General features: G+C 39.9%; 1 protein-coding gene across 3 annotated transcripts; it reads left to right on the top strand.

The window, feature by feature from the left end:
* The first annotated feature begins 801 nt into the window (after positions 1-801).
* On the top strand, positions 802-21,029 carry wizb (WIZ zinc finger b). Of its 3 annotated transcripts, none has more exons than XM_081366535.1 (17): positions 802-1,050; positions 1,565-1,745; positions 2,040-2,217; positions 2,503-2,587; positions 4,051-4,202; positions 4,315-5,790; positions 8,022-8,486; positions 8,648-9,016; positions 11,575-11,724; positions 12,368-12,937; positions 13,094-13,558; positions 13,676-14,191; positions 14,321-14,857; positions 15,241-15,452; positions 15,562-15,853; positions 15,947-16,109; positions 17,568-21,029. In XM_081366535.1, the coding sequence occupies exons 2-17, from the start codon at positions 1,620-1,622 to the stop codon at positions 17,851-17,853; spliced, it is 6,042 nt and encodes a 2,013-aa protein (XP_081222661.1). In that variant the 5' UTR covers positions 802-1,050; positions 1,565-1,619; the 3' UTR covers positions 17,854-21,029. The 3 variants fall into 3 exon arrangements, with proteins under 3 accessions (XP_081222661.1, XP_081222660.1, XP_081222662.1); XM_081366534.1 differs by having other exon boundaries at positions 4,051-4,217; XM_081366536.1 differs by having other exon boundaries at positions 822-1,050; positions 1,997-2,217; positions 4,051-4,217; positions 17,568-21,028.
* Positions 21,030-23,197: the final 2,168 nt, after the last annotated feature.

The following is a 23,197-nucleotide window of genomic DNA, read 5'->3' as shown; positions in this document are numbered from 1 at the left end:
GATCAGAAACATTACCACCCTATTTTTACACTGATAAAATATAATACAATTAGCAAACCTAGCTTATATGATGTTGTAAATTTACAAATCTGACTGTGCTGTGGTTATAATTAAAACAAGGCATTTTTAATCAATACCCCTTGAACACAACTTAATTTTACTTATTTTAAACATTTTAGGTATTTTCTAGCTAAAATGATCTAACTGTAGTACACTGATGTATTAGTAAGGCATGTGGAAAATGTACAATATATGACTGAGATAGATGGATAGATAGACAGATAGACAGAATGACAGACAGATAGATAGATAGAAAGATAGATAGATAGATAGATAGATAGATAGATAGATAGATAGATAGATAGATAGATAGATAGATAGATAGATAGATAGATAGATAGATAGATAGACAGACAGACAGATGTATTATATTATTATAAAATATATTTGTATGCAATTACTTAATAAATTATATAGTATTTATACATTATAATTTATTAAATGTCCTTAAAAAATGTTGCAATATTTTCTTTTTTACATATTTATAATTTATGTGTATTTTAAGCTGACTCGATTATTTTACAGTTTTTAACTGTAGCATTTTACATTCTTTTGCACTTAAAATTAGTGACGTTTACAATAAGCACTAATAAATGTATGCAAATGAAATTGGTCAGCTATGCACCGCGTACGTAACAACACCATTGCTACCGCACTGATCAAGTCTTGTTCATCTCTCAACCTGCTGTGAAAGAGTTACACCGTGGCTGATACATAAACTCCTTTCCCCTCCCCACCAACGTCACCATCCCTCCGAAACTAACAACATGGAGTCCGGTGTTTAGAGTGCAAAGGCGGTCTTCACCGTTTGCTAAACCTATATGCTTTTCCCGGTGATCCTGAGGGAAGGCTGCGACGCTCCGGGACGCATACAGCGCAACGCACACATGCTCTATAAGCGCCCGTGCGTTCGTGCCACTTGAATCCAAATAGGACATGGAGAAAGCGATGTGATTGGACGCAGAGGATTCCAAAGACAGGCCGCTTTCCGTGAGTGTTGCACAAATTCATCCTCACCTCACACATCCTGGGAAATGTTTAACAGTCTCAGATTATGCTGCTGGGTAAGGACGGCGTTTGCAGATGGTCCAGTATTAATATCGCAAATTAAAAACGCATGTGAACTACATAGACGAGCACCATATTTTCGGGAGCCGGTACTAGCCTATTTTTTTTCTCCAGTAGAAAACGGCCTCCTCTGATATTATCAACGTAGGAAATGAGGCATGATAAAATAGGTCAGACAGAGTGATACTCCTCATGAATTCAACACAGATTTAGTTATAGGCTATTCAAGTGCACTCTTTCAGAGACTAAATAGCACAGAGCAGAATGTAATTTATCCCCACATTAACCTCTTTGTAAACATCTTGAAAATGCTTATTTGTAAAGTTTCTTTAAATAAACCATAAAATTATGAGATTTTTGTGGCTTATAGTCCATATCTATTGCTTTCAGGTGGTCGGTCTTAGATTGCATCTTAGTTGTGTTTGTTTTTGTCCAGAAATGGAATTGCTCTTCATAATGTAGAACAGGAGAGGTGGATTGCAACTGCACACATGCCTGTGCATCAGAGGATCATGGAGCCTGAGGATGATCTCTCGACCAGGGACCCCCAAGATCTGATGTCCAACCAAGGGCTACTGCCTTCAACATCAACATCCTTACTCAACTGCACCTTCCTGGTATAGCCAAGGCCCTAGACAATGGATCTTTTTAACGCATTAATTTATTCCCCTTTTCCAATGGAAAAAAACAATAACAACTAACTGTTAAAATATGAATGTAAAACATTATATGTGGGAGTCATTGTTTTAATACAGTTAGATGCCTTTTAATAATAATAGTTATTGTATACATTTCTGATTCCTATCTTTTAACAGTTAGCGTACATGTGTGTGAGAATCTTGCAACATTTTATTTCTCTCCTAAACAGAACTATGTAATGTTGGACTTGTTTCAACCCTCTGAACTCACAGGGGGGGTTATTGCATTGTGATGAAGTGGAGAAGGGTGATGGAAATGGAGATTCAGAAGGTCCAAACTGCTTTTTCCCCACACTGGAACATTGTGGTAAAGTACAGAGAAGTCCACGTTCTTCAGGCTTTCCCTCATCTCTCACATGGGACTCGGACTCGGAGAAAGAAACCTTGGATGGTAATTGTCTCTCTGGTTCATTCTTACTTTCATGTCAGTGAAAAATACATGGGTGCATCTAAATCATAAGAAACTCAAAAAGTCTTGAAATGAGAATTTGCAATCATTCAGCTACATTCAGGTTGAACTATTATGTGTTTGTACTGTGAAACTTGTCTCTGTGTGAAAAGTGTTAATGGTTTTGTTTGTCTACATGCTGTATTTATAACTGTGAGTCTACTGCTTTCTGTTAAGTCATGTGTATATTGTTTGTGTTCCTGTGTGGATTCCAATGGTTTATGTCAGAGGAAGAACTTCAGCACTTTTCTAACCCTCATGGTCTGGCTGCTCACAGCCCAGGGAGTCCCACCTCTGTACTACAACAAGACAGGTGAGATGCAGATAATTACATGGAAAAACAGGTTTATAGACAGGGGTGCACATTACTTTTTTTGGCCTGGTTCTCAAGGGAGCACCTGGAGATGCTGCTTGGTACTCACACTTTACGCGGCAAACTTATCCAACAAGCTGTCGTCATCACTTTCTTCCTGACTGCTCTCCTCACTTTAACACTATTTCTTCACTGTAGAAATTAAATAAAGGTTCAAGCTGTATTCTTTATTTTATATTAAAATAATGACACAGACAACAGCAGGAATATTAAACTGCTGTCACTTTAAAGACAGAATGCACAGATCGAATATACTGAAACACATACGGTTTCTTTCTCAACTGTTCACTTATGACATAACCGAGAGAAAACTTGCAGAGACACGTATTTCGACATGATTTTGTGTGTTTGTGTCCGTTCAAGCGCAAGTAAACGCAAAAGAGGAATCAATTCGGTGTTCGAGTGCTGTCTGAAACGTGCCTCTTTCTTTCTCTGTATGCGGCTTTGCACACAGATAAGTTTTGCGCAGATGCGCACAATTTTTGCCTCTTCTTTCAAATTGGCAAGACAAAACATGTCCAAATAACAAGGTTTCACTCTGTGATGGTTAAAGGTGGTATCAGCGATTTCAGGCCCAAACATAAATGATCACATTCATCTAATATTTCGCTAGCTGCACGCCCCATAAGCATGCTGTCAAAAAACCGCGTCTCTCTAGGTAGCCTAGGCTCTGAGATCTGCAAACAAAAACAGCTGTTTTCAGTCTGTTTGGCCAAACAATCAAAACCCAAACAAATAGTGTTCCAACCAATCACCGACAGGGGCGGGTGTTGTGAGATTTTCGCGTGCAGCCGTCATAGGCAGCCGTGCACGAGCGTAAAACCTCACAACACACGCCCCTGTCGATGATTGGTTGGAACACTATTTATTTTGGTTTTGAGTGATGTTGATACCAACTGTTTTTGTGTGCAGATCTCAGAGCCTAGGCTACCTAGAGAGACGCGTTTTTTTGACAGCATGCTTATGGGGCGTGCAGCTAGCGAAATATTAGATGAATGTGATCATTTATGTTTGGGCCTGAAATCGCTGATACCACCTTTAAACTTAGCAATTAATCTGCGAATCACATGCGTTACACACCTATTAATAACTAATAATTAATGAACACACTTATCATCATATTGCTATCTTACCAGAGATGGACAAAAATCCAGTAAGATTTTTCTCAAGTAAGTAAAAGTGTCTCATTCTGTGCCCAAAAATGTTGGCACTCAAAAGCGCTTCCCTCCATGTTTTCTTCTGCACATTGTTTATTTTTTCCATTCATGGTCACCTGCGCACCAGTTATGTGCACCCCTGTTTATAGAAAGGTGCATATATGAGGATTTTAAATATTGAGGGGTTTGATGGAGATAAATATAGAGCTGAAACCTATTCATCAGTCTTAATCCTTATACTTGCAGCTTTGACATTGATCCGTGCCAAGAACCTGTGGAAACCAAGCACGTATTTCTTGATAAAAACCCACTTGCCCCCCTGGAGGTGGAGAATAGAGGAGATGTTACATACATGGAGCCAACAACAGACTCCAGCCTACCGAAGCGTGCAGCAAAACGTAAAAAAATGAAAAGTACTGTACCTAAAAGCATGTTTGAATTCATGTCAATACCACCATGTGAAATCAAAAAATACTCAAGCCAATAAAACCTTTCCCTATTTACTTGCAGTGGAAAAAGACAAAGTGAGCCATCTACCAGATACTACACCAAAAGAGGGATGCCAAAAAAAAGAGAAAGATAATCAGAAAGTCCTTAATCGCAGAGGGCAGGAAGAGAAGATCACCAAAGAGGCAGATGTATACACCTTCCCAGCAGACTCTGAGCCAGAGAGTCCACCACCTGGACCTTGGGCGCACTGCACCTTCATCCAGCGCAGAAGGAAAAAGAGGGTCATACTGAGGCCTTTCTCTGGTTTAGGCACCTGGCAACGCACAACGGGAGCCGGCAGAAGGACCAGGGGAAAACCCTCTGGAGCAAAGCAGCGTAAGAAAACCGCAAAGGATGGGGGAGGGATGTTCGATTTTAAAGAGGAAAAAACAGAGAAGGTACGGGGTAGGCAGAACTCAGTAGTAGACCACCAACTGGATGGAGACCTCTCCCAAGAGATTTTCACATGTGTAGAATGTAGCATTTACTTCAAAAAACGTGCCCATCTACGTGAACACATGCTTGAGCATGGCCAGGTCGGTAGACCTGGGAAGAAATGGCAATGTGGAGAGAAAGAAGCTTGGAGCGGACATCTTAATAAAAATGCTTTTGAATGTATAGAGTGTGGTCAGGAGTTTGTAGACAAGGTACTGCTGCTAGATCATCACCGATGCCACGAGGAGTCACGGCAGAAAATCCTTGAAGAGATTGGAAAATTAAATGAGGAGGAAAAGCGGGTGGCAGTGCAAGCCAGTTGCAGTAATGCATCGGAGCCAGTCATCCAAGAGTTAACAAAGGTCAACTGTGGCCAGTTTGTGTGTCTTGAGTGCAACTTCAGCTGTGATGTGCCTCAAGAGCTTTCCGAGCATGCCAAGACGCACACCACCCGAAAAAGGGCTGGCGTTTATCGAACTTCACCCCGCTTCCAGCAGAAATCCTGCAAGAAAGGACAGGTCCAGTCCTCTGCAGATGTTACACCAACTTTTATCACTTCACCTCTCAACAAGAGGTACCCCATCCGTGCATCCAAAAAAACTAAAGAAACACAGCCCGACATTGCCCCTTCACAGGTGGACTCTAGTTCATTGTCTTGTCAAAGAGCTTCTGCAACCCCAGGAGAAGCCACAGACCAACCTGATAAAGCAACCCTGCATGCAAATACAGAACATGCGGAGGAGTCGAGACAAACAGGAGAGACATCTCTGGCTAATTCTATGGAAGAGAATGTTCTACAACCTCAGCATCTAATGTCTCCTCCTCCAAATCCAAGGCGTAAGGATGTGGCATTCAAGAGCATAGGAAAAAAGCGTTCAGTCCGGGCTGCAAAGAATAAACTGGGGCGCACAAGAGCAAGTACAAGACTTGATCGTAAGTCAACCCCGACTACCGGTGTAACAAAGCAAGTCCAAATCTCAAACCAGACTGCAGATAAGGGCCAGAAAGAAGACATTCCAACACCAGAACCAGAGCATGATTCAGAACAAGACTCTAAAACAGGTAAGTCAATAACAAGTTATAGCACCAAGACCAGTCAATGCTTAGCTGTGTAACTAAACTGGTAAGGTGATAGCAAAGGCAAGGCTTCAGTTCCCAGGAAACAGACATATGCACTTAGGCAAAACTTGAATGACCTGCAAGTTGCTTTGGATAAGGTGTTTGCCAAATGCATAAATGTAAATGAATTCAGTAAATGCTAACACTTAGTCCACAGTAGTCCACACTACTGCGTTTTCGTGTAGAAACGGAGAATTAAAATTAATACGATCTCCGTCCACACCAGCGTTTTAGCTGCGTATTAGAATTGATCTCCGTCCACATTAAAGCGACTGAAAACGCGGATCACGTGACCATTCACCAACACTGGGCATGCGCGTGCCGGTGTAAAAACAACTTCATTGATAAAATGATCCCACCATGCGCTGGTTCTTCCCGGGTTAACCCAAAACCGATGCTCCATGTACGGTCGATACCGCCGCTGCACACAGGAATTGTCACAGATCGCTCGAATAATAGCTTGCCTCCGGCGCATGTAGGCAGTTATAGCATTGTAAAATGCAGAATTTACTTGGACAACAGCTGCTAGCAAAGATATACGCCATGACTGATGACACCCAATCATAGAGCCGAGCGTGAGCCTCTACTACGTCATCGTTTCTAAAGTCCTCCGTTTTGACCCGTCCACACTAAAACGCCCTCCGGAGATTCAAAATGAAAAACGGGTCGGCAGCGTTTCTAAACTTCTCCGTTTTGGGTCTCCGTTTTTGCCGTTTTAGTGTGGACGGGAGGTGCAAACTTAGCAAAAGGTCTCAGTTTTTAAACGAAAACGCAGTAGTGTGGACGGGGCCTTAGTATTGTCAGCAGGATTTGTGTAAAGGAAACTATACTTGTCAATGCAACACTTACGTAGGGAACAATAGAGGATGCAAAATAGCATAAACTAATGGTATATTTCTAATTAAGTTGTTAATGCATTTTCAGAAAGGTCTTGTTTTTATTTTCCATAAATTTCTCGCCATCCACTTATAACATTAAATATATTAAATAATACATTAAATAATACTGTCATTAACCACCACAACAGAACAATTAGAATTTGCAGTCACAATTCTAATTTCATATTTGGAATAAATACATTACCTGTACTTCTGTCTTTGGTCTTGTAGTGATGCATGCTTATGTGTATATTTACTGTATGTATTGTTGTGCTATTGTGATGCCTAGATTCAATGTGCCTGAGTCGGTTGAACCAAATTTGTGTAATGGAACATCCTCTTCGATTGGCCACTGGTTAAAGGAGTGACTCTCCCCATTCCATTGGCCAGTTATTATAGTTGTGAGGTGTAACTTCCTGTTCCATTGGCTGATGCTCACTATTAGCCACTGTTGGTGGTATAGTGACTTTCTTCCTTCAATTTTTACTGTAGGAGAGGAACAGTTAATCCAGTCAGTGGCCATGGTCACAAGGACCAATATTTTGATGGGAGGCAAATGCCAAGTCTTGAAATTCTAAAAGCACATAGTTCACATGAGTTGTGCTTGGCCATAAACTTGGGGAAATCCCAGGTTTCACCCTGGCCTTGCACCTGAAAAGCAGCTTCTCAGCCAGCCTCTGAGGGGCAGCAGAGAGGCTGGGGTTGCTTGAGGGGCAGCAAACCCAGCTAAGAAACAAGTTACCCCTCGTCATAATAGAGTCTCTCAGCTCTGACCTCCAAACTCCCCTCTCATACAGCAGGGTGATGGGTGAATGATGAGCAGTGCCACAGAGATCGTAAATGGTTGCAGAGTAGTCAGGCCAAAAAAGAGAATTCTGTCATTATTTACTTTCCATATTGTTGTTCCAAACCCATATGACTTTCTTTCCTCTGTTGAACGCAAAAGGAGACATTTTGATAGACATTCTCAATACTCGTTCCTTTTTTGGAGCCCCTGACCCCATTATGCGTTTGTTGTATGGAAAAGAGAAGCATGAACATTCTTCAAAATATCTTGTTTCATGTTTCATAAGAAGTCATTTGTGTTTCAGACAACATGAGGGTGAGTAAAAGAAAACAGAATTTCCATTTAGATCAACTTATCTTTAACCAAGCTTGCCATCATTCTCATCGCATCCCACAAACGTTTTGTTGCGCAATAATTGCAATAATTGATTGCACTATAATCATCTTGGTTTGTTTGTTTATTTTTTTCATAACCGCTAAATACTCTTTAACACTCCACTTTAACCTCAGGGAGTGAGCCACCTGCCAGTGCTCTGGATCTCAAAGCCAGCTCCTCTTCACCAAAGAAGAGCAGCAAAAAGCTTGAAGCAAAGGAGGAGGAACCCAAACTCAAAAAAGACAAATCTGATAGTCAGGGGAGGAGCAAAGAAGACACACTTGTTGCTACAAAACTAGAGGATGGTGATGATGATGATAATGAGGATGAAGAAGATGATGAAGATGTTGTAAATCGTCTTATTGGTGCATTAACTGAGGAAGATGATGAAGATGATGATAGAGAGGGGTTGTTCAAGAGTGTGGAAAGAAAATGCCCTTATTGCCCAGATCGATTCCATAATGGCATCGGACTAGCCAATCACATTAGGGGTCACCTGAACAGAGTGGGTGTCAGTTACAACGTTAGGCACTTCATCTCCCCAGAGGAGGTTAATGCCATTGAGAAGAAATTCTCCTACCAGAAAAAGAAGAAAAAAGGTGAGGAGACTTCTAAATGTAAACGTAGATGGCTTTTTGCCTACTATTGTTAATGTCTGTGAACTTGATGTCTCATGAAAATGTATTTTCCATATCTACGGTACAGAACCAAAGGCTTGTGTAACTTTTTTTGATGTAATACTTTCCATTGCCACCTCTAGTCGCCAACTTTGACCCGTCGACCTTCAGCGTTATGAGATGCGAGTTCTGCAGTGCCGGCTTTGACACCAGGGCTGGTCTCTCCAGTCATGCCCGAGCCCATCTCAGAGACTTTGGCATCACCAATTGGGAAGTCACGGTTTCTCCCATTAATATTCTCCGAGAGCTTTTTGCCAAGCATCCAGATCTTGTTCTACCCACTGCTCCCACACATACTCTCCAGTCAAGTCAAGATGAAAACTCTGATGAAGAGCAAGAGAGCAGGAATGATATGAAAGATGAGGAGAACATGACTGCAGATCTTGCCGCTCTTTCTTCTGACTCTCCAAAACAGCACTGGAAAGAAAAGCACAATATCAGTGAACCAGAGGGTAAGTGAATGGGATTTACTTGATTTCTCAAATAAAGATTTGGTCACTACATAGTTATTACTAAGTTCTTTAAATCACTGCAAAAATGGCTGTTAGAAAATAATAATGCAAAAAAAGTCTGATGGAATATATTTTGACAATAAATATTTGTGATTCTGCATTATTTCTGCCATTACTCAAATGTTAGCATATTTGTACAAAAAGGTCAGATGTTTTTGCTTAGAACTATTAAAGCACAAGATGCTCTTTGAAACATTGTAACGTCATGCTGGATAACAAGGAGGGTTCACAAAAAAAACTTGTGGAGTCATACTAGTTCAACTGCATGCAGTAAGCAAAAGGGTGAACACATAAAATAGTAAGATCATTTAAAAATTCTGAAATTGAAATGGTTGTAATCATAATATAATTTGCAATAAAAATGTTTGTATTGCATTAGTGTTTAGATGTCTTTTCAAAGGTTGAAGTGAAGTTCTAATGTTCTTACATTACTTGCTTATAAGTTACTTTTCTTTTACATAAATTGCCTGCCCTTTACTTCGCCTGCTTTGTGGCCAGAAGTCCAAAATATTGCTAGCTTACTAAAGAGAAACCTCTAAAGCTTGTGGTTGCCTTGGATTTTTTGTAATGCTGCCAGGGGTAGTTGTAAAAGCAGTTCTAAAGATTTTTTGTATGGTGCAGAACACTTGCTAATTTCTTAATGCAACATTCGTTAATGTAATTGATGTCTGTCTTGCATTTAATAGTTATCCTAGTCTCCGCCTTTATTCGGTTCGTCACGCCTTGGTGCGTTAGTGCATGTGTGCGGGGCAAAATGGCTGCTTCCACCTCCCCGCAGACACAAACAATAGCGGAAAAATTGTCTGACTGTAGGTGCTGTAATAAGTCCGATGCGCTGCAGCCGCTGAATGGTGAGTGCATGCACTTCCGCGCCGTGCATGGGGATGCATGAAAGATGCATATGATCGGAGCTTAGCCACTTTTCAAGCTTGCATGGCATGCAATCGTGTTAACATTTAAGACAAGCTCCTGTCATACCCGATGTGCATTTTAAATTACTGATGCCTGAAAGGGTCTAGTGAGACAGTGCGCGTGTGAAAGCCACTGATTCCCCTGCTGTCTGTCACTTTTCTAAAAGTAAAGATATGTGACATTATGCGCTCAGGTACTTAATAAACGCAGTTTTTGATGTCCTGTCAAAATGACGGCATATATGTCTTTTTGATTACCGAAATTAGGCTGAGTCTTCGCCATTTTACTTGAGGTGCTTTTTAATGTTGAAATGGAGCGCGCCAACGCGTTATTCTTGCTCTTTATTTTTATTTCTTTTTCTTTTTCCGCGCACTTTCAGAAAAACGTTTTTGAAAAGAATAATGACAACGCTGCTTGTTTTCTTTTATGTTGTCCTGAATAAGTTATTTAACGGTTGGCTTTAATGTTTAACTTACTGCATTTGATGTCTTTTGTCTATTTGTCTGGTTATTTCATGCGATGTGTGCCATTACAATGAATTTTCATTTTCAGTCTGAGGAGAAAAAGGGCTGATGTTGCTAGAATTGTGTCTAGGACAGATCAAATGACAGAACAGAAACGCCCACCGCAGGAACGCGTTCACAGCTTATTATATTGAATATGCTGAGAGAAGAGCAAGACCAGCAGGAGCTTCAAAAGAAAAACACTGTGTGCTACGACTGTTGTAGGCCTGCTGAATTTATCTCTGGAGTGAATAAAATATTGGTTGTGTTTATCTAATTGTTAGACTTGAGCATTCAAAATAAAACAACTCTTAAGTCAGATAAACCTGTTGTTTTATAGCCTTGTCTAAAAATGTAGTTAAACTAGAATAGTAGCCTAATCTTGTGGCTGTTTGAGGTCAAGACTATTAGCTGTACCTTATGGTTTCATCTCCAAAGTTTGTCCATTTTAAAAACACTAAGTAAATAACTACAGTGAGTTTAATGCTGCCTCAAATTGCAATCTACTGTGAAAGCCCAGACTTAGCAGAGTGCTAGGATGGGCTATGCTCATCTAACTTTTTTCTGTGCAACATGATGCTTAAGTTGTGAGAAAAATCAAATGAGTTAGAAATAATAGTTTAGACGCAGATTAATATGTTAAACTTTTGCCAAAATAAGTGAAAGACAGTAATGATATGAAATACGATCGGAAATGTTGGACTATTATCTCAAAGTTCAAGCAAGAAATTGATGTGAATTTTAAGGGCTATATAATTGAAATGATTTATTTCATCTTTTGATGAAATTTACATCAAACTATATAGTATATTTTGTGATTGCCCTATAAGTTTCTGTCCCCATAATGAAAAAAATATTTACCAGGTGTCTTTTAGCAAATCTCTCAATATCACGTAGCCAGTCAATTATGCATGAATTAACTATGAATTATTTTATTTTATTATTTATCGTGCATATGGTGAAGGGAAAGCTAGTAACTGTTAGTTTTAGGGAAACATTCATTTCAGACCTTTGTGGTTGTCCTTGAAAGGCTTTGACTACTTAGCTCATTTAAAAAAGTTGTCTCTGTCTGTGCATATTCAGGTGGGGAGGAGGCAGAGGATGAGGAAGAGGAAGATGAAGAAGAGGAGGCCCAAATGCCCCTTACGGATAAGTTGGCCACAAGTCCAGAAGAAAAGACCCTGTTTACTCTAGAGGAACAGAGCCCTGAATCTAAAGAGACCGATTCTATGGGTAATTTGAAATTTATTTTATCTCAACTCAACTTTTAATCTGCTTTTAAAAGAATAGCTCACCCAAAAATCAAAATATAGTCTTTAAAAATTCACCCTTTTTGTTCCACAGAAACATAAATTCATACAGGTTTGGAATGACTTGATAGTGAGTAATTGTGAACATGAATTTTTATTTTTGGATTAAGTATTTCTTTAAATACACCTGAAGTTGCTAGTATTAATTGCATCTACATGGATATTTGAGCTGATGGGATGAAACGTCAAATACATTTGTCCTTATTGGCCTGGTCTGCCATCTTGATTTTTCTGTCTTTTAAGTGACATTTTTCAACTAATCAAGATTAGTTTTTATTTCCACCGTGGAAAAGTCAGTAAATGACTATTTACACTGCTTTTTGATTAACTGTGCAATCATGAAAAGACCAAATGTTAATGCCCTCCAAGACTCAATTGAGAAGGGTAACAATCTGATCACCTCAGGAGGTGGTTTGACATGCATACAAGATGAAACGCATTCCAAGAGTAAATGCATCATGTTGTTCAAGCCATGCATACCCAATTGGTTAGCAATCCCATCTATCAAAATTCATGAAGTGAATAAGTGTATATAGGCCTTGTATCACCATTTTTCTGTTTTCCAGGCTCCAACTTGTTGAAATGTGAGTTTTGTGGTACTACATTTGAGACACGTCGTGGTTTGTCAAGCCATGCCCGCTCTCACCTACGGCAGCTGGGCGTTGGCATGTCGGAGAACAGTGGAGCACCCATTGATCTCCTCCACAAGATCACTAAGGAACGTTCAATGGATGCATGCTTCACTGGCACCTCCCCTACTATGGAATCATCTAAGAAGCCCCAGCACCATGCACCTATTGTTCCTATACCTAGCCCCACAAAAGATGTTGAAACTGAAGAAGGACTGCTGGACACAAAGCCCCCTGTCCCGTTTTCTGTAGCTGGTTCCGCTATTAAAGTTTCCTCTTCCCCAACTACTCCATCTGCAGCTGGCTCTCTGCCTTCCTCTCCATTTTTAAAGTCTCGATCCCCTTCCCCAGTGCTGAGAAAAGCTCCCATCTCTTCCTTACTACCTGTGTCTTCCCCACTTCGATCCCAGGAGCATAAGGCCTTAGGAAAGAAACAATCTACAAACCTCTCCAGTCCAGCCAAACCATTCTGGGCACCGCAAGAGACAGATGCCCCTTTGAACCTTAGTAAGAAAGCATTTAATATAATAGAGAATTTCAACAAATTGTTTGCGATTTGTTTTTATAGTCTTGGGGTCATCAATTGATCCTTCTTGCTAATTTATTGTCTATATGTCCTTAAAATCTCTTAAACTTTTCTGTTCCTCTCTCTTTCTTTTCTAGCGATAGACATGGACTCTAAAGATATTATTTGCCAGTTGTGTGGTGCATGGTTTGAAACAAGAAAAGGTCTTTCAAGTCATGCTCGTGCACATTTGCGCCATTTTGGGATTGAGTACTCAGAATCCAAGGGCTCCCCCATTGACTTACTCAACCGTTTCATCTTGACTGATGACTTTAAGCACAAAGCAAATTCTTTTCTCTCCGATGGTCCTGAGGACCTGAGGTCCCAGAAGACCAGCATGACTTCCCTCTTACCCTCCACTTCCACTTCCTCCTCTAAGAGACATATTCCCTCCAGCCCTGTCCTATATAAAATGGCGACTTCTTCTCTGAAGACAGCCATTGGCTCCAAAGCTACCTCGTCTTCTACCCACACCCTATTGGGCCCACCCCCAAAGAAGCTGAAATCCTCCTCCTTGCAGGTCCTTCGTTTCAGTGGTGGGGAAGTGATGTCCTTTCCTATAGGTAACAACTTTTACGTGTTTTGCATGTCCTATGTTTATTATATTCTTTGCTAATTACATAAGGTAATTTACACACATAAACTTTAGTCTGATAAATTGTTCTGTATACTTCTATCAGAGCCAATGAAAGACGTGGGCTGCGAATTTTGTGGAGAACTTTTTGAGAACCGCAAAGGCCTCTCCAGTCATGCTCGCTCCCATCTGCGCCAACTTGGCATCACAGAATGGTCTGTGAATGGCTCACCTATTGACACACTAAAAGAGATTATAGTCCGTCGAGGCCTACCGTCCATCATGCCTCTGAAGTCCCCCAAATCCCCCTGTTCTTCTCCGGGCCCAGGAATGCCTCGGCCTGCGGTCCAGTCCTCTTCCCCACCAGGGAATGTTCTTGGGCGCCTACCTTTCCACTTTGCCAAAACACCAAGCCACAACCAGCCTACTTATCGCAAAATGTCTCCTTCGACATCCGCTGCCAGTTCCCCCCAAACAGTAGAGCTGGTTAAGCCAAAACCAGAGCCTGAAATTGTAGAAGTTACTATGAAAGGATCAGACATGGGAGTAAATAAAGGCTACAGTCCAGAGCCATTACATTCCAGTTTAATTACTTCAGATAATGTTTATCCAGTCAACTTGGGTAAGTTTTTTTTTTGTGGTTTTCACACCTGTAGTCTATGTTTGTTCGTTTGTTTACTTTTATCATGTTTAATGATGTTAATGGATGATTGAATCATCTGTTGTCGTTTTACGGTCTCTCCTCCTACAGTCATGACTCAGGAGAAGGAACCTTCCCGTGATATTCGCTGTGAATTCTGTGGTGAATTCTTCGAAAACCGCAAAGGCCTCTCAAGCCACGCACGATCACACTTGAGGCATATGGGTATCACAGAGTGGTCTGTAAATGGCTCGCCCATTGACACACTGTGGGAAGTCATGAGGAGACAGGGCACAACCCCTGCATCTGTTGCCTTAGGTATAAAGGAGGAACCGGGACAGGATGGTGGAATTTCATTGAACAGTCCAGGCTATCAGACCTCTGCCCTGTCCCGCAAATCACCTCTTAATCTGTTACACTCTGGTTCGCGCCTCCATAAGCATGGGCTGGGAAGCATGACCTTGTCCCCCACCTCACCTGTGGGGAAGATTTTTGGAGTGTCTCCACCAAAAAAGAAGGTGCTGGTGGAGGAGGGACAGCCTGGAGAGAAGACACTGCTCATCCAATCTAAAAACTTCTCGCCTCCCCCACAGGACTATTCCTTTAAGGGTAAAGCCTCAACGGAGAAGCATGGGATAGGCCACATGGGTAAGGGAATATTTTTGTAAGACTTCTTTTTTGGTTCTTCTCCATAACATTGTTTGAAGACTATTTGTAGTTCAATGTCTTTGTTGCTTCAATGTTTGCACAAGAATGACTCAAATAAATAAAATACCTCAATTCAGAATTTCAAGACTTAAAATAGAGCCAATCAAGTTTGTGGTTATAAGCAAAAATATGTATTTAAAATGACCCTATTTGCTTTTTTCTTTTTACAGATGTTCCTGGTGTTATTGTGAAATATTTATTGTTTGCTTGTTTAGCATTTTTTTTCCTTGTTGAATATCCTGATTTACTCAGAAATACGTAAAATGGTTTTGTGAATATTCTAAAAAACAATGTGGCTTCATCTTTTTGTTTTTCCTTTTCAGATGCTAGTTGTGAACTCTGTGGATTCTACTTTGAAAACCGGAAGGCATTGGCCAGTCATGCTCGGGCACATTTACGACAGTTTGGCGTGACAGAGTGGTGTGTAAATGGTTCGCCTATCGAGACGCTGAGTGCCTGGATACGTAGCCGTCCACAGAAGGCAGCAGAGATGCAGCAAAGTTATGTGCAAGGAGCTCGCTATACCCAAAAGAAAGTATGAAAGCAACTACTCCTCTGTAATTGCAATTCTGTGGTGTCTAGCTGTGAAAATATGAAAAGATTGCTCTTTCTGTATCAGTCAAAATTTCTGTATTCTTTTGCAGAGGTGCAGTTCCACTCTCTCACCATCCTGTAACTCTGTCCCTACAACTCCTGTTTCCCAAAAGCCTGCTGTGTCCAAATGGGCATCTCTCACTTTGCCTCAAAAGAGGGCAATTGAACGTGATGCCAACAGTTGTTCATGGGGGTTATCATCGCGGGGAACAGACGCAAAAAGCAGGAGTGGAAGTTCCACTCAGCATGGCCTTATTCCACAGCCTGGCGGCCATCATTCCAATAACGCTCTTCCACATGCACAGGTGGCCCATAGTGAACTCAACGTGCGTTTGCCACGAGGTCTGAGCAAAACTTTACCTTAATCTCTTCGTCTTCCTTTTTCCCTATGTATTTGCAAAATTGTGCCTAAGCTGCCGATTTCATTTTCTTAAGGATTTGAGAGACGGCCACTTAAACACCCGTCACATGCTGAAGGAGGGGAGGGAGAGAGTGGCCCCCCAAAGCCTCGCTCCAGTACTGTTCCTGCCCTTGTGCCAAAGCCCCCCTCCACCCCACTGGTTAGACTTGTGGGTAAAATTTACTCACTCAAGTGCCGGTGAGTTGTACTTGCATTTTAAGTCTTGTCCGTAATATAGTGATTAGGGCTGTCACTTTTGTGAAAACATCCTGTTCGATTTTTGAGACATAAGTGTTCATTGAATCGATTGTAAAATCGATTTTCCATGTCTAAAGACGTTTCCATTTTAAACGCCAAATATGGGGAAATCCACGGACAACTAACAGGCATTAGAGGGCGCGCCGCGCTTGAGACGCGCACAAGTCAGCAAATTTTCCTGATGATTTATTGGCGTGAAGCTTTGTGCACAATGACAAAAAGGAGTGCAACATTCTTGAAAAACAATAAGCAGAGTGGACTGCCATAACAGCACTGAAAACATTACCTCAGTCTTCAACATGGCTGTGTTTACGATTAGAAATGTCAAACAAATGTCGTCTATGTAGGCAATTGTAGACCGTAGCAGAATCTGTATCTGTATGCATGAGTATGCTGTCTGCATACCAGCTGAATTCACAGTTTTGTTGTAAAAAAGACACATTATGCAGAAGTATAATTTACTGTTATGCGTGTTTGTCAGAGCCTGCAGTTGCTGTGTGACGCGCGTTCGCTGCGGGCGTATCGTGATGAGCTGGTCGCGCTCCGAGAGAAGGCTGCTAAAATCGATTCCCTATTTTCGTTTTCGAAACTTGCGTTGGTTGGTCCGATCGATTGTACAATCGATTTTCGAACATAAAGTGACAGCCCTAATAGTGAGCTGCCTGGATATCTACAGCCTACATAACTAGAATGCTAACTGAAATGGAAACTAGTAAGTGACTCTTGTAGAATGATCTAGAATCATAGATCTAGATAGATACAGTACATAGCTTTGGTCTAAAACTTTGTATCTATCTTTTCGTGAGATTTTTGTGCTGTGAGAATGTTTATGATGCCTTAAAATGCCTTAATATCTTGGTATTCACTAGGACTGTTCGATTCCGAAATTTTTGGAATCGAGTCCGATTCCTGGTTCTGATTCCTCACTGTTGTTTTCTATTCTTTTTCGAATCTTGTTTTTTTTTTCGATTGCAGGATCCTAATCTCACCATGACTGCAGGATAAAGGTCATAGAATGTTGCCTTATCATAATAATAAATTTCTATAGCTCTGATTGATTTTACTATTATCGAGCGAGAGGCGAATTAATTATACGCTTTGTTGAAATGAAAAAGGTTATAAATGAGGAGTCGATTCCCCTTGAAGGAATCTATTCCAACCTTTGGAATCGACTCTTTATTCCCAAGGCCTCAGAATCGAGGAATCGATTCCCAGCCCTAGTAGTCAGTTCATTCGGTTTTTGAACGGCTAGTGTACATGTAGTTTATTTAAGATCATATTTATGTCCTTAGTGTAGATGAAGCCTTGGTGTGTTGATGATATTTTTAGAATAGCTTAGACATTTCTTTTTACAAATGTGTAGAACCTTGTGTTTTATTTGTAAATCATTTCTTTTAGGTTCTGTGACATGGAGTTTCACGGCCCTCTCTCGGTACAGGAGGACTGGATCAGGCACCTGCAGCAGCACATCCTCAATCTTAACTACAACAAGACTGCATCACCCACAAACAACACTCCTGTCCAAAGTGACACTCCTGCTCCAAACCCCATTGTCTCCGCTGCTACTTCCTCTTCCACTACAACCACAGCTCCTGCCGCGACCCCGTCCACGCCCTCCCCAATGCCCACTTCAGCCTCCACACCTACACCCACTCTCAACCAAGTCTCCGTCCGGCCACAGTAGAGCCAATTCCTTCGCCTGCAAATTAGACCATGTGTCCCTCCTACATATGTATGGGATGCCATCGTCTTTACCAGTTATATCCCTAATTTGTTCTTTTTGGTTTCTGTATTGCTCATCTTTGAATATTTCTATCTCTGATCAAAGGGAGAGATTTTTTCGAAAATTCTCAGCTAGCGACCTTCTTACCCTGACCTACATCACAAGCATCTGTTATGATTCAGGCGAGAGGTAGGTGTGTTGCCATGACAGTTCTCATCTCCCTTTTCCCTTGAAAAGGACTGATCATTATTTGTGGAAAAAAAATTCACAGTACAATGCAACGTTTCATGCATTTATGCTTTGAAAAGGAGAAAGAGTATGTGGTGAGTTCAGTTTTGTAAGCTACCTGGCCCTTATGCCCAATGCCTAAAATTTGTTGTTCAAGAGGAACTCAGCATACTTAAGACTACAGCAAAACCGTTTAGCTTACCTAATGTATTGTTAAATCGTCGACAAATCAGAATTACAATCAAAAAGGCACAGAGATAAAACTATAAAGCACTTAGACAAAAGGCCTTGGCCCTTTGAAACAAAGCTTTTCTGTTTCAAGCATTTGCAAGTTCACAGTTTTTAACCGTGATAATTAAGTACAAGCTTGCACTGCCATGCAGTTATAAAAAGATGCGAGATGTTTGTTTTAAGCAGACATAGATGGGTTCATGTCAAAACGAGACATGCTTTTCCTTTTCTGTTCCTTTGGATCCTTTTCTGCTCCATTGCTAAGGGGTCATTATCCCTCTGCAATCTTGATGTTTATATTCTCAGTTGAATCTTGCAACTTAGAGATGATCAAACTTGTCTGGAACCATTTGCTGCTAAATATTTAAATAAGCTAAGCACACTTAGTTAAATGCATTGTTTTAGCACGTCCAACATTTGTACAAAATAAGCATGAAAAATTACATCATGCCTTCCAGTTGTATTCGAACATACGTATTTATGCCTTCATTGCTCTTTCATACAGCACATTATTTTGTAGCACGTTTGCACAAGTTTATGCGATGCTTTGCATAATGCTTTGACGATTTTGATTCTAGATCGCTCCATTTTCACAGCAGCTTTCTTGTTACTTCTGTGCTTGACACAAAGTAAACTCCAAATGAAACAGTTGACTCCACTGTCTAAAAGTTCCCTGGTTGCTTTTTAAATGATAATGAAGCTTTCTAAGAAATTGCCTTGAAACAAGTTGATGGGCTGAAGTATTTTAGTCTTATAAAAATAAGACTATTAAGATTAAGACCCCCCCCCTCCCTTCCTCCCAGATTTCAAGAGAACCCAGATTTATGGCTCTTTTGAATGTTGAATGAACTGAACTATTTGGCTACACTACATTGAATGTTTTACAAGAGTAAAAAGACGATGCACTTTTATCTGCAACGAATTAGGGAGCGTTCGTGTGTTTAAACTCTTGTATATATAAATATATATATATATATATATATATATTGTTTTTTTCTGAGCATAAAGTGCTAAATGCCTGTGTATGACGCTTTTTTCTTAAGAAGTTTTTCCCTGTACCAATCTGAAGGCGTTTTCACAAAAACAAAAGCAAGAAAAGGATTTTAAGAACTGTTTAAATTTGCCAGTGACAGAATGTGCCAAAGAGGACGTCACACATGTTTTGGTAGCTTTGGTAGCTTTAGCGTTTGCAAGTCCCCGTTCTTTTTTGTCTTTGAGCAGTGGACGGTGGCAGCAGATTTGCTGCTGTGGATTTGCTTTAAAATAAATAGAAATTGACAACTAAGTATAGTTTACTATGTGAGTATACCATACAAGTTCACCATACTTACGGTGCTTGATTCATCCAAGAATTGACTGTCGATTTTTACTGCAAAAACAGTGACTGCCTCCCAAACATACGAGTGCTTTTGCTTATGTTTCCATATCTTCACAGGGAAGCAATGACAAACTGGTCCACTATGGATGTTTGTTGCAGCTTTCACGACTTAACTCTGACTGTTAGGTTTTTAGTATTCCAAAAGGGAATATTATTGATATATCTTACCTAACATATGTATAGACAAGAAGAAGATATTAACAGTTTAACACTTCAAATGTGATCTTTGTGAATTTATTTCAATTTTTAATGCTGTGTATTTTTTAATGAGATGTGCATTCCTTTACTTGCAGTTACATACCAGTGGAATAGATCAGTGTTTTATTTTTTATTCTGTCAGTTTCTCTTTTAAGATTAAGTACATTGGTGCTCATGTGAACGAGTGGATGTGAATGGATTTTTAATTGAAGATTGTTTCAAAGGGAGATTGTCAAGTCCTCGTCCAAGGACTCTAAAAACGTGTCTTAAATGCAACTGCTATGTATGTTGTTATTGGTTAGTTGGGTCATTTTGTGACTGTTGCCCAGTTGGCATGTGCTTCACAGCAGATGGTGTAAGATCTCCTAAAGATCTCCTCAGCTGGTTTAGACTGCAGTCTCTGTACAAGTGTTTGTGTTGTATGAGAGAGAGGAAAACATGACTTTTTGTGACTGAAAGAGAGAAGTGCCATGGAAGTGTTGACCAGAGATTGAAAATCATTAAATGTGCTCTAAAATCTCAGCAAGTTGTGCACTCGTCATTTTTGATTCATAACTCAGCTGGATGATCAACAACGCCCTGATTTAATTGGACTGAGTCTAACGTTCCTTTGCATACGTCTTATCAACGCTGGGAATTGTAAACAGTCTGATAGCAAAACATACCGCTAGTAAATGGTTAAAGTGGATGTGATGGGAACACGGTGATAACAAGCTTCCTGAACTCTTGTTCTAAACCTGTAAAACATGTGCCGCTTTCCATGAATAGGGCACAAATCACGTTTTTGAGCTATTATTATGGGGGGAAAAACGATAAATTGGCATGCAAAGCAGTAACATTGTATCCAGTGTGTAGGCCAAACTCGAAATGGACTGGGAGTTGATTCCGAGGCATTTGGAATTGAGTCTATTCCTAAAAAGTCCGGAGTCGAACAGCCTCATTGGTCTGTCCAGCCTCTCGACTGTATCTAGTAATCATACAGCATCATAAGAATGACAATCTGTTTTAATATTCATTTCATTGTAGTCAAAATTTGTAGAAGGAACCCAAGACCCTATGAACCCTTTTCTACTGAAAAATAAATAATCTCATTACATTTTCTCTTTTTTTTTATGCTGTTCATCGAGCTGAACCATTACACCGTATTACTCAAGTTAAAAGAGAATATGTAAATTATTTTAAAGAGGTTGATTTTGATTTCACTTTTTTAACTTTAGTTATTGTGTAATGTTGCTGTTTGAGCATAAACAACATCTGCAAAGTTACAACGCTCAAAGTTCAAAGCAAAGGAAGATATTTGCTTTTAAAGAAATTGCTTTTTAAGGACTACAACAAACGGCTGGTAGGGACTACAAGACATTCCTTCCGGGTTAGTGACATCACAAAACCTAAAATGTACATAAACCCCGCCCCAGGGAACGATATTTATAGATTATCATGACAGAATATGCTAATCAATGACTAGAAGACAACTAAAGCTACATAAATTCATCGTCTAACCATTCAGAAATGTTGTCTACATGTTGACACTTATTCTTGAGTCTCTCCATCTTTGTCTGACTCCGGTTTGAACATAGAAGGCTAAAAGTTTTTGAAATTTTCAGTGCATGTCTGTGTGAATTAATCAAAGCCTCCGCCCTCTGTGCCGGGAGCAGCAGCTCATTTGCATTTAAAGGGACAGACACAAAAACGTTTTTTGCTCACCCTCAAAAAATTTAACATGCTATATAAAAATATCTGTGGGGTATTTTGAGCTAAAACTTCACATACACACTCTGGGGACATCAGAGATTTATTTAACATCTTGTGTAAAGGGCATTATACCACCCCTTTAAAAAATTATCCCAAATTAATAGGTTTGTCAAGTATATTAATATTATGAACAAATATTTGGTCTCAAACTAGCTCTCTACTGAGTTTAATTTAGGTTTAACCTACAATCCTGTTATTCTTTTCTTCTTTTTTTTTTTTTCTTTTTTTTGCATGGAATTGCATTTTGTTTATTCAATGTTTAATGCTAAAACATAAAATCACACAATCAGGGTTTTATACATTATTTAGGTTCTCAAATCGTATAAAATAATTGTAAAAGTATGAAGTAAAAAAAGAATAGTAAAACCACAAGTATAATACTTAGTTTGACCTCCTGAAAATGAAAAGAATATACACTTTAGTTTAGGGTCCAGTTCTCACTATTAACTAGTTGCTTATTAGCATGCATATTACTAGAATATTGGCTGTTTATTAGTACTTATAAAGCACATATTAATGCCTTATTCTGCATGATCTAGTTCTACATCCCTCAATCCTACCCAATACCTAAACTTAACAACTACATTACTAACTATTAATAAGCAGTAATTAGGAGTTTATTGAGGTAAAAGTCGTAGTTAATAGTGAGAATTGGACCATAATCTAAAGTGTGACCATCTCATGTACATGTACTCATGATAGTGTGTCTTAGCCTATTGTAAACGCATACCAGACGAGGGCGCAATTGAGCCACTAAGCAAAACACATGTTTGAAACTGTAACCAACCCTCAATCACAATCACTAGAGAAATTAGCTTGCATAGCCTTTGCTCATCTGGGATTTGAAGTTAGTGTATAAAGTAGGACAGTTTTGTGGCTATTATATTTTTTTCTTATCGTATTACTCTAGCTTCCGTCCATGATTGGAGGGCTTTTGATGGCAGGAAGTGTGGGAAGCCATCCATGTTTGGTGATTTTGTGCAATTCACATTCTCAGATAGAACCGATAACTGACCTCATTATATAAAGATATATTTGAGCTCATGGCATTTTAAGCGAATCTGATTTGCATGCCACCCAATCCAGAAAGACTTTGTGTGATTGAGATGTATGCTATTGGATAGCATTTTTCAGTAGCACTTTTTTACAGTCCTGTTTCGCATGTTCATACTATATTTTTATATTATAGTACGTACAATAACTGGGTAATAACTAGGTAATAGTACTGAACTAACCCCTAAACCTAATCTTAACCCATGTATATTGCTCAGAACTTTCTTGATAAGTACACTGCAAGTACATTGAAAGTGTACTTATATTGTAAAATTAAGTGCAACCCATTTTTCTTTCAGACTTCCATAGTCAGAGCCGATGTACTTCTGGGTTTGTTCGTATTAAAACATGTCCGAGAGGTTTATTCAAACCATGAGGGAGTTTAATGTTTCGCAATCATTTATAAGGTGTGAATAATCTTAGGTCATTTGCACAAAAGGAAGATTTTATTGGGTGACGCAGACA

Source organism: Scardinius erythrophthalmus (genome assembly GCF_964197995.2).
Source record: "Scardinius erythrophthalmus genome assembly, chromosome: 1".
Classification (NCBI taxonomy): Eukaryota; Metazoa; Chordata; class Actinopteri; order Cypriniformes; family Leuciscidae; genus Scardinius; species Scardinius erythrophthalmus.
Note: the sequence above shows the minus strand (reverse complement) of the source record. Positions and strands in the feature narration are given on the sequence as shown.

Coding starts and splice junctions, on each gene's coding strand:
- wizb (XM_081366534.1), top strand. CDS start 1,620: ATGCCTGTGCATCAGAGGATCATGGAGCCTGAGGATGATCTCTCGACC. Junction 4,218..4,314: donor AAAACGTAAAAAAATGAAAA/GTACTGTACCTA, acceptor ATTTACTTGCAG/TGGAAAAAGACAAAGTGAGC. Junction 14,192..14,320: donor TGTTTATCCAGTCAACTTGG/GTAAGTTTTTTT, acceptor CTCCTCCTACAG/TCATGACTCAGGAGAAGGAA.